General features: G+C 57.6%; 1 protein-coding gene across 19 annotated transcripts in view; it reads right to left on the minus strand.

The window, feature by feature from the left end:
* The window catches only part of GRIN1 (glutamate ionotropic receptor NMDA type subunit 1), a 38233-nt gene extending 24628 nt beyond the window's left edge, over positions 1-13605 (minus strand). For 12 of the 19 annotated variants that reach the window (XM_042052181.1, XM_042052175.1, XM_042052177.1 and 9 more), the window contains exons 1-3: positions 13258-13561; positions 9245-9379; positions 1933-2109 (exon numbers count right to left, since the gene is read on the minus strand). In XM_042052181.1, the coding sequence (XP_041908115.1) occupies positions 1933-2109; positions 9245-9379; positions 13258-13515 (570 nt within the window). In that variant the 5' untranslated portion in view covers positions 13516-13561. Of the gene's footprint in view, positions 1-1932; positions 2110-9244; positions 9380-13257 lie in introns of all 19 variants that reach the window. The other 7 variants (XR_006020366.1, XM_042052174.1, XM_042052169.1 and 4 more) reach the window with 2 other exon arrangements.
* Positions 13606-13611: the final 6 nt, after the last annotated feature.

The following is a 13611-nucleotide window of genomic DNA, read 5'->3' on the forward strand; positions in this document are numbered from 1 at the left end:
CATGTCCTCAGGGGCTGTGATCCAAGCCTGGAAGAGGTTGGGATCAGGTCTCCTGCCTGCTCCCTCCCCAGGGCCCAGCTGCCCTTGGACAGGTGGGGGAGGGGCCCGTGGTACAACTGCATGGCATGAAAAGAGTCAGCACATCAGTGATCGGGAGAGAGACGGGAGAGAAGAGGTGGAGGAAGACAGGAAAGCCCCAGTGGGGTACCCACCACCTGCAAGACCAGTCAGACCAGCCTGTCTGAGCTTTTCTCAAAGGAAAAAGAAACAAGATGCAGTGGCACACCCCAAAGAGAGGACAAGGTGACCTACTGGGACAGAGCAGGTGGCCCAGGCTGAAGAGTGGCCAGCATCTGCAGAAGCCCAGTGGCTGCCAGGAGACACCAAGACGTGGTAGATGCAAATGCGGGGAAGGTCTGAGGACAGACCCTCCCTCCCCATCTTTCAAGCTCCAGATCTCAAAGGCTCTCCCATGGGGTGGACAGGCTGAAGAAGAAATGCACCCTGTGCCTGGGAGCACCACATGAAGCAAAAGGCAGTGGAGGCATGGGAGGGAACAGCAAAACGGGATGAACTGCAGGAAAACAGAAGGCGGAAAACAAAAGATGCAAGAGAAGGGATGAGAGGCTGCCGGTGTCTCTCCCTGTGTGAAGGGCACTGTGCTGGGAAGAGGCTTTGGAGAAAAACACTGTCCTGCTGTCACCCAGTGGGAAGCTGCCTTTGGGGGCAGGAGGATTCTCTGTGGCTGGTGGAACATCAGTGCCTCACGACGGCCTGGGATACAGCAAGGATGAAACTTCTTAGAAATCACCGCCAAAATCAGGAGTCTGTCAGTCAGTGTGGCTCGTGCCAGCCTGCACCCCTGCACCTGTTGTTCCTCCAGGGAGGTGACGAAGAGCAGTCACAGGGTCCGGTCTCTCAGCTCAGTCACCAGCTCCAAGCACAAGAAGTGTCTATGGCCACATCTCCTCAGCAGCTGAGAGACTGCCAAAGGTCCAGCAGCTGCAGGTGGGGCTGGAAAGAGCAGGTTGGGGTCTCTGCCTGTGACCCAGGAGGGAACAGCCCCGAATGGGTGCCTGCCCTGATGCTGCTGGAGACTTGGATGAACTCAGGCTCTGCCCATCTGAAGGGGACCTCACTCTGCCCCAGGAGAGAGGATGTGCTGGGACTTCACATCCTTGCCTTCCAGATTGCAGCCAGACAGCTTCCTGTGCTCTCCTTCTCTGCTTGTCTTGAAGGCCTGTTCAGTCCTTCCCCTCCACGCCGCAGGTCTGTGCTTTGTCCTCCTGCACCTCGGGGCCCTCCCCTGCCTCCCTCCCTGCTCCTGCTGGCCCTGAGAGCAGGTGCCAGGCACCTCCTGGGGACAGCTGCTCCCACACCCGCCCTGTGTGACAGCATGGGGTGTCAGGAAAGCAGCGTTTGGCATGGGCTTCGATGGAGATGGGAACGGGCTGACAGCTCTACCAGAGGGTCATTACAGCCCCGGGCTGCCCTGCCCCTCCTAAGCACTAAGCTGAGCCCCCAACAGCCAATTCAGAAGCTGCTTTTCGGGGTAGGCTTGGCACTGCTGGGTCTGCCTGGCCCCGGGGTGGCTGCAATGGGGCAGGTACTTCCCTAAGCTGAGCGACTGGTCCTCTCCTTGGGTGGGACTCTTGGGCGAGGCATTTGCAGAGCTCCAGGTTATCCTTCCCTTCATTTTGTGGTCGATTTACATGTAGGAGATTTTGACCATGGCAAAGCAAGTGAAATGAATAAAGTACAAAGTTCTGTCAGGTACTAGTCAGACACTGTTGATGCTTTAAGCATGTTAGCCATGTTACAATGGAAAGAAAAGGTGTTTTACATACAGAAATCTACATACATACAACAGCCCAAGACTTCTAGTTTTGTTGTTGCTTAAACAAAGCTACAAGACAATGTTCAGGAACTGACCTTGGACTCTTTCTCCTCCAGGAGGGTCTCCAGCTTCTTTTGTGCAGCACGACCCTCGTGGTCGTCGCTGACTATCAGAATGACGTGGTTCCAGTTGAAGACTCTCATCATCTCAAACCAGACGTTGGCCTGGTGAGAGTAAGGTGGGACCGTGCGCAAAAAGGACAGGTGGATGCTCTGCAAGGAAGAACAAGAGCTCAACACAGGCTGTGGGGGTATCAGCCACGCTTGCAGGGACGGGGCTGGGATCACAAAGCCATTTGGGGAAGACCTCTGGGATGCACACCTTGAGCTAACCTCTGGGACCTGCATCCTTCCTTCTGGCCGGGAAGCAAACCCTGGATATGATTTTGTACCTCTCTGAGGTTAAACCAGAGCATGGCAAAGAGGGGTTTCTGCTTTGTGGTCCACAAGTGCACAGAGGAGAAAAGCCTCTCGAGCCACGAATGGCCAGCAGTGTTCAGTGCAAACATAGCCTTGCCTCTTGACCTTTCAAATAATTACCAGGCAATGGGCATCAAAAAGAGAAAGAATTCCCGTCAGAAGGCAGAGGCAGGCCCAGGCAGCTGCGCATTCGCCATTTGCCATGGCAGAAGTTGAGAAAGGCAGTTTTATAACGTGGTCCCTGGCTGTTTCTAGGTCAGCCTGTTCTGCAGCAGCAGGCAGAGCAGGCAGCTCTGGACCCGTGCCCCAGCAAACCTCTCTGATTTGGTTAAAGACATCGTCATGGTTGGCTGATTGAGCAATAGCAATTCCAGCCTAATTAAGTACAGCGCTCTTAGGGGAGCAATCAGGCCAAAAGCTGGAGCTGACAGAGAGCTTTCAAACAAATGCAGCTCGTCCAAAAAGCCCTAGAGTCAAACATTAGGAAGTGAAAGTGCTCATGCTCAGCATGGACCCTACTTGACAGCCCAGCTACATGCTGGAGGGAGGCAGGAGCCTGAACTGGAGAGGACAAAAATAAAAAAAATATTTCTTTCTGTAAGGCTGAGATGGTTGTCTGGACCAAACAGGGCTTGTCCAGACCTGCTCATCCAGAGACCAGACCCAGAACGGGTCAGAAACATCCTGAATGGGCCAAAGTAATTCACACTGGAAAGGAAAAGGCATCATGTCCCCCATGAGCACACACAGGAGGGACAGACACACCAAATAAATCCTTTTCCTCACACTCAGCACGGTGATAACGTCAAACCAGACCATGAAACGTACAGAAAATTCCCTGCACAGGGTCAGCAGCTCCCTGCTCCTGCCCCAGCCCAACACACGACAGAGGCAGCAGCAGAGCCACCACAGCACGGGGAACATTTCCTGATGGTGAGACACTGAGGAGAAGGGCGGATGCTTAATCAGAGGGGGAAACAAACCCGGAGAGCCACAAGGAGACTCTCGGAGTGTGACTGACACAGACATTACAGTCACAGCAAGAGCAGCTCACGCCACAAGACCAGCCCTAACCCTGGGATTGGGAAAAAACCCCATAGGGACAAACAGTGAAAGACAACCATGGTCTCCACACCAACACAGTGTCCAGGAGCTCTTTGGAGTCAGCAGAGATGCCCAGGAATTTCCAGGTCCAGCTGCACAGCCTGGGTCAGGGGCACACCATCTGGATCTAAGCATTTTCAATTTTTAACCCCTGAGCATTTTTAATTGCTTTAAGGAAATACAGGGAAAGTGAAACTGGAAATGGGGAAAAAAAATCAGAAGAGAGAAAAGAATGAAAAAAGAACAAAATAGGCAATATTAAAAATAGAAATCAGAAAAACAAAGGTTGAAAAATCAAAATTCTATCAAAATTCTTTCAATCCCTTTTTGAAATGACAAAATCTTTGAAATTTCAGTATATTGCATCAATTTATTTTCTAGTTTCCCAAGCAGCTTGCAAAAATTCTGTTTAAACTGATCATGGCTTTCTTAAGTATTGTAAATACATATCACTGTGTTCAGAGGAAAAATTTACTGCAAGGTTGTTGGGGAGCAACTTGGTTTAACAGCCCAGACAAATTTGCTTCCTGAGGTGATGTCAAAAGGGTCATGGACAGGCTCTGGTGGTACCTTAGCTCCTGGATCCCTGAATTGTGGTTTTCAAATAGGATAATGAAGAAAAATCCACAGCAAGTGCCGAGCCAAGATCTCACGATGAGCACTCACGGTCTGTGCGTGGCTCTTGAAGCACCTGGGACTCCTGAGCATCTCTGCAGGGGCCAAAGATTGGCAGAAAAATGAAAGTAGAGTCCCCCAAATGTTCAACTCGCGCTGTGCAGAGGCAGGTGAGAATCTGGCTTGGTGTAATTTGATAACCCCCATTGCAGCACACACAGTGACACCTCACAGGTCCCTGTCACACCCCTCTGACACCCAGCACAGAGCTCTCCTGGGCATGGGCACGTGGGCTGCACTGCAAAGGGTGGGCATGCAGTGGTTTATGCATCCTGATTAGCCCATTTTTTGGCAAGTAACTGTTAAAAAAGACCTGGTGCTTCTAGCACAGCCTCTGTGAGAGAACCAGCGCAGCGTGTGGGCTCTCCCAGCTGCAGCAGCTCTGGTGTGCTGCTCCAAGCACCTGAACTCGGGGCTGTCCAGGGTCACCACCCCCTCCTCTCGGATCAGGCACACAGCAAAAACTGCTCCTCCTTACAAACCCACAGCTGCCCTTGTAGGATGTTTTGTAGGATCCTCACCCCTTGCTCTCCTCTGAGTGTGCCTGGTGCTGGTCACAGCGCTGGAGTGGGACCATGGGAATGGCTCCCACCAACCCCAGCCTGCTGAGAAGCCTCCCTACAGCCCACCCACACCTGAGTGCTCAGCCCTGTGCTCCCTCACTTGGTTCTGGTTCTGCAAACAGGCAGTAAATACAGCCTGGGGTGAAATCCAGGTGCCCAAGCTCAGCAGGAGCCCAGGGGGCTGGAGACAAAAAGCACCGGAGGGAGCGTGGTTGGGGTATTTCCTGTGAGGGTGGGCAGGCCCTGGCACAGGGTGCCCAGAGCAGCTGGGGCTGCCCCTGGATCCCTGGCAGTGCCCAAGGCCAGGCTGGACATTGGGGCTTGGAGCAGCCTGGGACAGTGGGAGGTGTCCCTGCCCATGGCAGGGCTGGCACTGGATGGGCTTTAAGGTCCCTCCCAACCCAAACCAGTCTGGGATTCTCTGATGATTCTGTGTGAGGTCAGGACTTGAGAACTGCAAATACTTGATGCAAGTCCGTACAAAGAGGAGCTGTTTGAGCCGATCTTGCGTGTCTGTGTGAAAGCACAGGCTGTGCATGCACAGCTGTGAGCCTGAACCTGCAGAAAGCACAGGAGTGCACCCACCCCTGCAGGGAACGTGCCTGGGTGCTGTAACCCACCTGAGGTCGTGCCATGCCTGGGGGAGAGCACTGGGGGTGCCTTTGGATGGAGATTTTATCCACAGAGGAAAGGGCACGGCTGGGGGGCCACCAGGCAATGCCCGTGTGTCCCATCAGGGCCATGCACAGGGCCATGAGTGAAGGGTTTGTCACCTTCTTCACTTCTGTGTGCCCAAGGGCTCAGCCCAGCTCACAGCCCGTGGCTGCGGGAGTGATTTTTTCCTACAGGCTCAAGGGAGCAATTTGCTTTTGCTTCATTACCTGTGTCAGTGGGGCCAGTCCCCCTTCTAGCAATGCAGTTCCCAGCTGAGCTGCCTGGGAAATTTCGAAGAGATTGACACAGATCCCCATCTATAAAGCTTCTGAAAATCTGGTAAAATTCACCAGCTGGGCACGAGAAAGAAGCCATGGGCCAGTGCCTCCATGGAAGGAGCCTGCCCACTGCCCCACGCGACAGCTGTGGGCGTGGGAGGGAGCTGAGATAACTGAGATAGCTCAAACGTGTGCAGGGAGGGATTTTGGGGGCAGAGGGATGGGGAGCTCACACTCAAATGCTCTCTCTGCCTTTCCCTGCAGTGCACGGAGGGAGGGGTGGGGCAGCCCCTGGGGGCTGTGGGGCTGCTCTGTCCTGCTCCCAGCTGGGATCTGAGAGCCTGTGGGGATCTGCTGGGATGGGGGGGCTCCATCAGGCCATCACTCCACTGGCCGGGGCCGCTCTGGCACATTCCGGGCTGCCCTGCTGAGGGCTGTGCCCCCCAGTCCCAGGGCAAGCCTCTCTGTGCTGCACTAAGCAGCCTCTCCAGTCACCACTTGTGGGTGATGGTGAAGGAGTCCTGACCCTGACCTTGGTCAAGAAGAGCCACTTTTCCCCCCACTTGCACCTTCCCACCCTGACTAACAGGGCTTCTGCTGAGCATCAGCTGCCAGTGAGACCAGTAGTAAAGAGGAAAACTCTTTCCAGTGAAGAAGCCTCATGAGGACCTGGAGTGGTTCCGCTGAGAGCAGGAAAAAGTCATCCCCAGACTGGAGAGAGAGACAGACCTCACTTCAACTACCTCACTTCAAGGATAAGGGGCTGGAACTGAAAAAGTTCTCCATTTGCAGGATGTCTAAACTCCACTTTCCAACTGTTCCAGCAGCACAGCAGATCTCCTTTAATTTATTAATTTATCTCCCTGATCCTCTGCTGCAATGATCTGCTGGGGGGTGATGAGGGGCTCCTCTGGGCACCCAGGGTGTCCCTTCAGCCCCACACGTAGGAGAGGTCCCCCAGGGTGGTGTTGAAGAGCACAGACCCTCCTGCCTCCCGAGCTGTGCACTCCCCCAGGCTCTGCTCTCACACACTCTGTGCCATCTCACATTTTTCATGGTGCCAAGATGCCAATGCCAATGCCAGAAGCAGAGGAGATACAAACACCCCCAGTGACCTGAGCACAGTCCAGCCTGGCCAGGCAGGGGCCCAGCTTGGGCGGGTCAGAGGGGGATTTTTGCAGTGCTCAGTCCGTCAGATCTCGCTGGGGCCTCTCCGTAGCGATGGGCACCACAGCGATGGGAGCCACTCTGCTGCCTTTACCCCGAGACTCCCTCTCCCCTCCAGTTCCCTGCTGACCTCACTCAGACGTGGCTGGGGTTCCAGAGAGCCCTCCCCAGACAGGCAGGGCTGTGCTGGATGGTGTGAGGGTCTCGGTGAAGGAGCAGCTCATGATTTCATAAGATGCACATACAAGGAGGCCAAGCCAGAGTGCTCTGCCTGACAACTGCAGCATCATTTCTAGCACAAATGTTTGGGTACTGGGACCAGTAAAATTCACTTCCCTCGGGTATCTTTGTTGAAAGATTGGGCACAACTCATGGACCACTGTGCTTGACTGGAGATGCTCTGAGAGCATCCAAAGTTACTGGGCAAACCTGTCTGTGCTGAGCTCCATACCTTTCCTCCCCCGGTAGCCTTGAGAGGAGCATAATTAACCCAACTTCAGCCCCCTGTGAAATTTAGCTAAAATTGTCTGATGCTTCCAAAACCAATTAGGGGCGTACATACAAAGTGATCCTACAAGCTTGTTTCCATAGAAACTAAGCTGAAAGATATAATTTCCTGAATTAAAACAAAAAAGGAAGCAAGCTGATCACTGGAAACCAAAAAGGGAACAGCTGAATGTCCCCATGTCACGAGCCAGCCTGTCCTGCATGGGGTGTGCAGAACCTTCCACTGTCCTATCCCACGGCTCCACACCCCTCTGCCCCCCCTCCACTCCCACCTTTGCTGTTCCCTCCAGTGCCCAACACCCTCTGCTCCTCTGCCCAGTCCCTGCCTATGCCCCATCTCCTGTCTGCAACTCCCTGTTCTTCAGAGAGCCCCAAGCCTTGGTGGGCAGGAGGCTGAGCACGAGGCCAGCCAGGCAGGAGTGCTCTGAGGGGCGCTCGGGGTGGGCAGCGTGGGCTCCCTGCCCAGTCTCTGCCAGGCCAATGTACCCCACAGCCCTGAACCTACTCAACACCCCAAATACTCCATGGAGAACATGTCCCTGCCGCCACACCGGGTCAGCACTGCGGCCGTGGGTCTCTCCTCCAGCCCTGAAGGGAGCCAGGCAGGGTTTATGGGGCTGTTTTGCAGAAAATGTGTTTTAAATAGGAAAAGACTGGCAGAAGCAGAGGCGGGACCCAGCCCCTTGGGGTGAGCACTCCAGGCCAGCACAAGGCTGGACAGCACAGGCTGAGTACAGCCCTGCAGAGATGGAGCAGGACCTGTCAGGTGCAGGATCCTCTCTCCCTGCCCCCCTGGGCCCTGTCACAAGGGCCCTCACAGGGACATTTCTATCAGATCTGTCTCCTCCCCACAGCAGCAAGAAACAAATTCCCCCTGAACACTTCCTGCCTGCTCTGCCAGCTCTGTTGCCAGCCCTTTCCATCCAACCATGCCTGGTGGGACCCTACCAGGGCGTGCAGGCCCCAGCCCTGCCAGCTACCATCACCGTCACTGCCATGGCCTTGGCTTGCTGACCATCTTGCCATGGCTTCCCTGGTGGGAGATGCCAAAACCTGCTGCTGCTCCAGCCAAGCAGTGCTGCTGGTGCCTCTCTGGGAGCCTCTGCTCCTCCTCCTGAAATTTGACTTCATTTAGCATGTAGGCGGAGAGACTATTTTTGCACTGAACATTTACATTTGTGAATATTCACATTTTCCAAGCAAAGGCCGATTCGTGCTTCGAAGCAGGCTCGATCTCACCCACTGAGCTCGTGTGCCTGGATGAAATCCTGCAATGGCATTTGGAAGGCCTGGCTCTGCTCAGCTCCTCCTTTTGCCTTTATGAAAGCTTTAGGTGTTTGCCAAGCGGGCTGCGAGCTGAGAGCCAGGGCAGCACCTCAGTGCCCAGGCACTGCCTGCACATGGCAGGACCTTACCCAGCCTGGAAGTCTCTGTGTTCCCACAGGGACAGCTGAGACACTGGGATCTGAACCTCTGTCTTGAGTGCTGGCCAGACTGAACGCCACGTGAAGCCTCAGGATATTCTGTTATCTCCCCTACCAACATCCCACAAACCCAGAGAAGAGAATGCAACCAAACAACCTCCAAGCCCCAGAGAGATCCTGCCCAGTGTACAGGCTCTAACAGGATCCTCCTGCCCCTCCACAGGCCCCCAGAGCCCCCAGAACCCCCTGGCTGTCAGCAGTGAGCAGGGCAGAAGCCAGCTCACGCCTTTGCTGTGGCTGGAGAGCAGCGAGCCCGGCAGGCTGGCAGAGCAGCGCTGCAGAAATCATCCAGCACTATGTAGGTCAGCACTGGCAGCTGCAAAAGAATTATGTACCCTGGAATGCAGGAGGGAGAGAGAGAGAGAGGGAGCTGCAGGCTGGGCTGGAGAGGGTGGACAGACAGACACAGAGTGTAGACATCATTAACCCTCCTGACGGGCACTCTTGGTTTACAGCACACGTATGAGGTACTAGACCAGAAGCATGCATCAGTTACCTTATCAGAATATATAGACATGCGTGTTGTCAGACCAATGACAGGGATCCTGTAGAAGCCAGCTGTGTATGACACAGGTGTTGGTGTTAGGTGATCGTTGGGAGCAGGAGGGTGGCTAACTAATATTGCATAGACCTGTAGGACAGGATACACGACACAAACATTATTTCACAGGAGCGCATCGGCCATCCAGCGTGATTTTTTTTTTTTCCCTTTTCTTTTCTGCAACGCTAAACAGCCCCGTGTTAGCATGAGAACGGCACTGAAATGAGTGGGATCAGGGAAGCAAGGGCTGTGCTGGGAGCCAGGGGTGCTGTGCCACGGCTGGGGGTGATGGCTCTGCGCAGGGTTATATCCTAATGGAATGCCATGCCCAACCGCCCCGCTCGCTAAACTAATAACTTCCATGGATTACAGATTAAAGGGAAGCATCTCCCTTCCAGTCACACTGCGTAATGCGATTTCCTTAACCACACATTTAATACTCGGTTGTAATTCCCCTCTGAGGACTATTACAAACAAAGTGGTCAGCTGGGACTGTGGCGGGAGCGGGAGCGCAGAGCCAGGGAGCGAATCAGCCATCTGGCCCTGGGCACGCAGGAACGCCTGAGCCCGGAGGGCGGGGGCAGGAGCCGGGATCTGCCCTCAGCCGGGAATCTGGGCTACACCGAAATGGGGAAGGAGGATCTCGGCAAAACCCTGCTGTTACGGCAGAGTTGGGCTTTTGGTCTCCAGCAGGATCCTGCTTTGTGTCAAAGGGACAGGAAGGAGCTGGGTAATAATCCCTGGGGGATCCTTCACTACACCAATGCCCCTTCGCAGCACAAGGAATGTCCCCAGCTGGTGACAGGTCTCCAGCTAGGGCGAATCAGTGCGAGGACTTTGATGTCTGGAGGAAATAACTCTTCCTTCTCCAAGCATCTGCCCAAGCCCCAGGATGTGCTCTGCGCCCGGGCTAGAGGGACAGATTGCCAGGACAGGAGAGGAGGATAAAGCGTGCCTGGGGAAGGAGGCCTGGGGGGAAGAGGGAGGATCCTGCTCGGCACTGGGACGGAGTAAATTGAGGGTGCAGAGGCAGCTGGGGCAGGGGCTGGAGACCCTACGTGGAAATAGGGAGAAATTGCTAAAGAGGCTGGGGAGGTCCTGGGGACGCAGGAGGAGGGGATGCCCTGGGCAGAGGTGCCCGGTGCCGGAACAGAGGATGAGGACCGGCATCCAGCAGCGCTGGGGCAGGGCCCTGGGCCAGGAGCAGGTTCGGGGCAGCGGCCGGGCTGTGCGGGGCTCGGGCTGTGCTGTGGCACGCAGCAGCCGCCGACAGGAGCCATTTTGCGTGCGCGGGTTGCCAGCCCCTCCTCTGCCTCGCAGCCCCCTGCTCGGGCACAGCGCCAGCGAGCGGGGCCAGGGACCTGTGCCCCGCTCTGGGCACAGCGGCCGGGACAAGCCCTGCGTGTCAGGACAGAGCAGCCACCCCCGGACCCCGGCCCCAGCACCCGCAGCCCTCCCGCGCCCCGGCTCCGCTGCCGCCCGCACCGCCCCGCTCCCGCAGGGATGTGCCCGCACCAGCCCGGCGCTCCGCGGGGTTCGCCGCGGGGCAAGGCGTGGAGGGGGCACGGCCACGGGCACCCATCAGCCGGGAGCGCTGGATGGAGCCTCAGCTCAGTGCGGGACCCGGCTGAGCCTCCCCTGCTGCCGGCGGACAGCCCGCGCTGCCCGGCCTGGCCACCGCCGCGGGGGTGTCCCCAGCCATCCTCCACACCGGCAAGCTGAGCTGCCGAGGTGCCAGCTCTGCTCCACTCGGCCCCCTGCCCTCCCTGGCTGTGTGTGCCGGATGCGCACACGCATTTCTCTGCGTGATGGGGTGGGTGAGGCTCCGCGGTGGGGGCGTTCACGCAATTTGGGTGCGCGTTCGCACCTGCGCACGGGCCCACGCGGACCTCCCGCATGTGCGGGGGTGTGCTGGAGGAGGGGGTGGGTCTGTACCCGCCTGTGTGCCCCCCGATGGCCCCGACTGACGGACTGCGGCTGGCTAGCCGGGCTCAGCACCCAGAGCACACGCAGGGGAGGTGGAGAGGCCAGGCCGCGGGCTGCCCGGGGCACCCCAGGCTGCACCCACCAGCACTGAGGGTTTGGACTGCACCCTCGGGTGCGCTGGGAGTGACCCGTGGAGGGAGGATCATTCTGTGCTCGTGTGCGCAGTCATACGCAGCACACGGAGTCCGTGCGCGTGTGCAGGCGGTGTGTGTCTGTGCAGGTGTGCTCCCTGTGTCTGTGCACGCTGTGAGCACAGCGTGTGCCCGTGTCCCGGGTGTGCGTGGGGCAGGGCCCTGCACACAGATGTGTCCATGTGTCACAGCGGCTGTGCACGCTGGCACGAGTGCAGGCACCTGTGTCGTGTGTGAGCCCGTGTTCGCACAGCAGTGCGTGTGTGCACGTGGAATGTGTGTGTGAAGATGGAATGTGTGTGCACATGGAGTGTGCGTGTGCATGGAGTGTCTGTGTGGAGTGTGTGTGTGTACATGGAATGTGTGTGTGCACGTGGAATTGTGTGTGCACATGGAATGTGTGTGTGGAGTGTGTGTGTGCACGGGAATGTGTGTGCACATGGAGTGTGTGTGTGCATGGAATGTGTGTGTGGAGTGTGTGTGTGTGCACATGGAATGTGTGTGCCCGTGGAATTGTGTGTGCATGGAGTGTGTGTGTGGAGTGTGTGTGTGCACGGGACTGTGTGTGCGCACATGGAATGTGTGTGTGCATGTGGAATTGTGTGTGCACATAGAATGTGTGTGCACACAGAGTGTGTGTGTGCACGTGGAATTGTGTGTGTGGAGTGTGTGTGTGCACATGGAGTGTGTGTGTACAAGTGGAATTGTGTGTGCACATGGAGTGTGTGTGCATGGAGTGTGTGTGTGCACATGGAGTGTGTGCGCATGGAATGTGTGTGTGCATGTGGAATTGTGTGTGCACACGGAGTGTGTGTGCACATGGAATGTGTGTGTGCACGTGGAATTGTGTGTGCACATGGAGTGTCTGTGCATGGAGTACGTGTGTGGAATGTGTGTGCGCACACGGAGTGTGTGTGCACATGGAGTGCAGCCCCTGGGCATTCCCACAGCACCTGTGAGTGCACAGTGGGTGTGCACACGCGGCGTTCCCCGTGCCCACATCTCCCCACAGTTTGAGGATGCCTGTGTGTGCTCACACGTAGCTCCGTGTGTGCCCGTGGTGCCTCTGTGTGTGATGTACATGCATGTTGCTGTGTGCATGCACAGCGTTGGCTGGGCATGTATGTGCACCCACTCAGGGGCCCGTGTGTGCCCTGCTGTGGGTGTGAGCCTGTGTGTGCTCAAGGGCTGTGTCTGTGTGAGTTTCTGTGTGCTCAGGCTTCGTGTGTGAGCCTGTGTGTGCCCTGGTGCATGTGTGGGTGCTTGTGTGCACCCCAGAGTGCATGTGTGATCCCCTGTGTGCCCTGAGGGCTCTGTGTGTGTGCCCCAGGGCTGTGTGGGTGCCCCTGCGTGCCCCGGGGTGCTGCTGTGAACCCGTGTGCACCCCGGGGCGCGTGTGAGCTCGTGTATGCTCTGAGGTGTGTGTGTGAGCTCATGAGTGACCCGGGTGGGGGTCGCAGGTGGCCATGCGTGCCCCGGGGCGTGTGTGCGAGCCCATATGTGCCCCCGGAGGGGGTGCGTGTGCCCGTCTGTGCCTGGGGGCTGTGCAGGTGCCCGTGTGCTTCCCGTCGGGTGTGCGGGTGCCCGTGCGTGCCCCAGGCTGGCTGAGGGTGCCCGTGCGTGCCCGGACTGTGTGCGGGTGCCCGTGTGTGCCCGGGGGTGCGCGGAGCGCGCAGCCGGCCGCTCTTACATAAAGGCTGCAATGCGGGCAGCGGCCCCGGGCCCGGGCACGACCCCGCACGCCGCGGCTCGGCCGGGGGGCACCGCGGGGCCGGGGCGGGGTGGCCGCGGGGGCGGCGGCTCGGGTCCCGCCGGGGACGGGGCGGGGAAGGGGTCGCCGTCCCGGGGTACCTGGCTGGAGATGAGGTCCTCGCAGACGGACAGGGCCATCTGGATGGCGTTGGGCTTGTGGGTGACGGAGGTGGCGTTGAGCTGGAGCTTCCAGGTGCCGTGCCGCTTGTTGGCCTGGTTCACCGCCTCGCGGAAGATCTGCTCGTGCTTCTTAGTGCTCAGCACCGCGCCGATATTGACGATCTTGGGGTCGCAGCCGGCGCGGGCGAAGGACGAGGAGAAGAGGAGGGCGAGCAGCAGCAGCCGCATGGTGCTCATCCACGGGCGGCCCGGAGCCCGCCGGGCCCCCTGCGCCCCCCGCCCGCCCGCCCGCCCCGCGGGCCGCCCGCCCGGCTCAGCGCGGCCCCATCGGGC

Source organism: Corvus kubaryi, unplaced genomic scaffold, assembly GCF_017639235.1.
Source record: "Corvus kubaryi isolate FWS band 111438036 unplaced genomic scaffold, C.kubaryi_AGA036_p1.0 78, whole genome shotgun sequence".
NCBI lineage: Eukaryota > Metazoa > Chordata > Aves > Passeriformes > Corvidae > Corvus > Corvus kubaryi.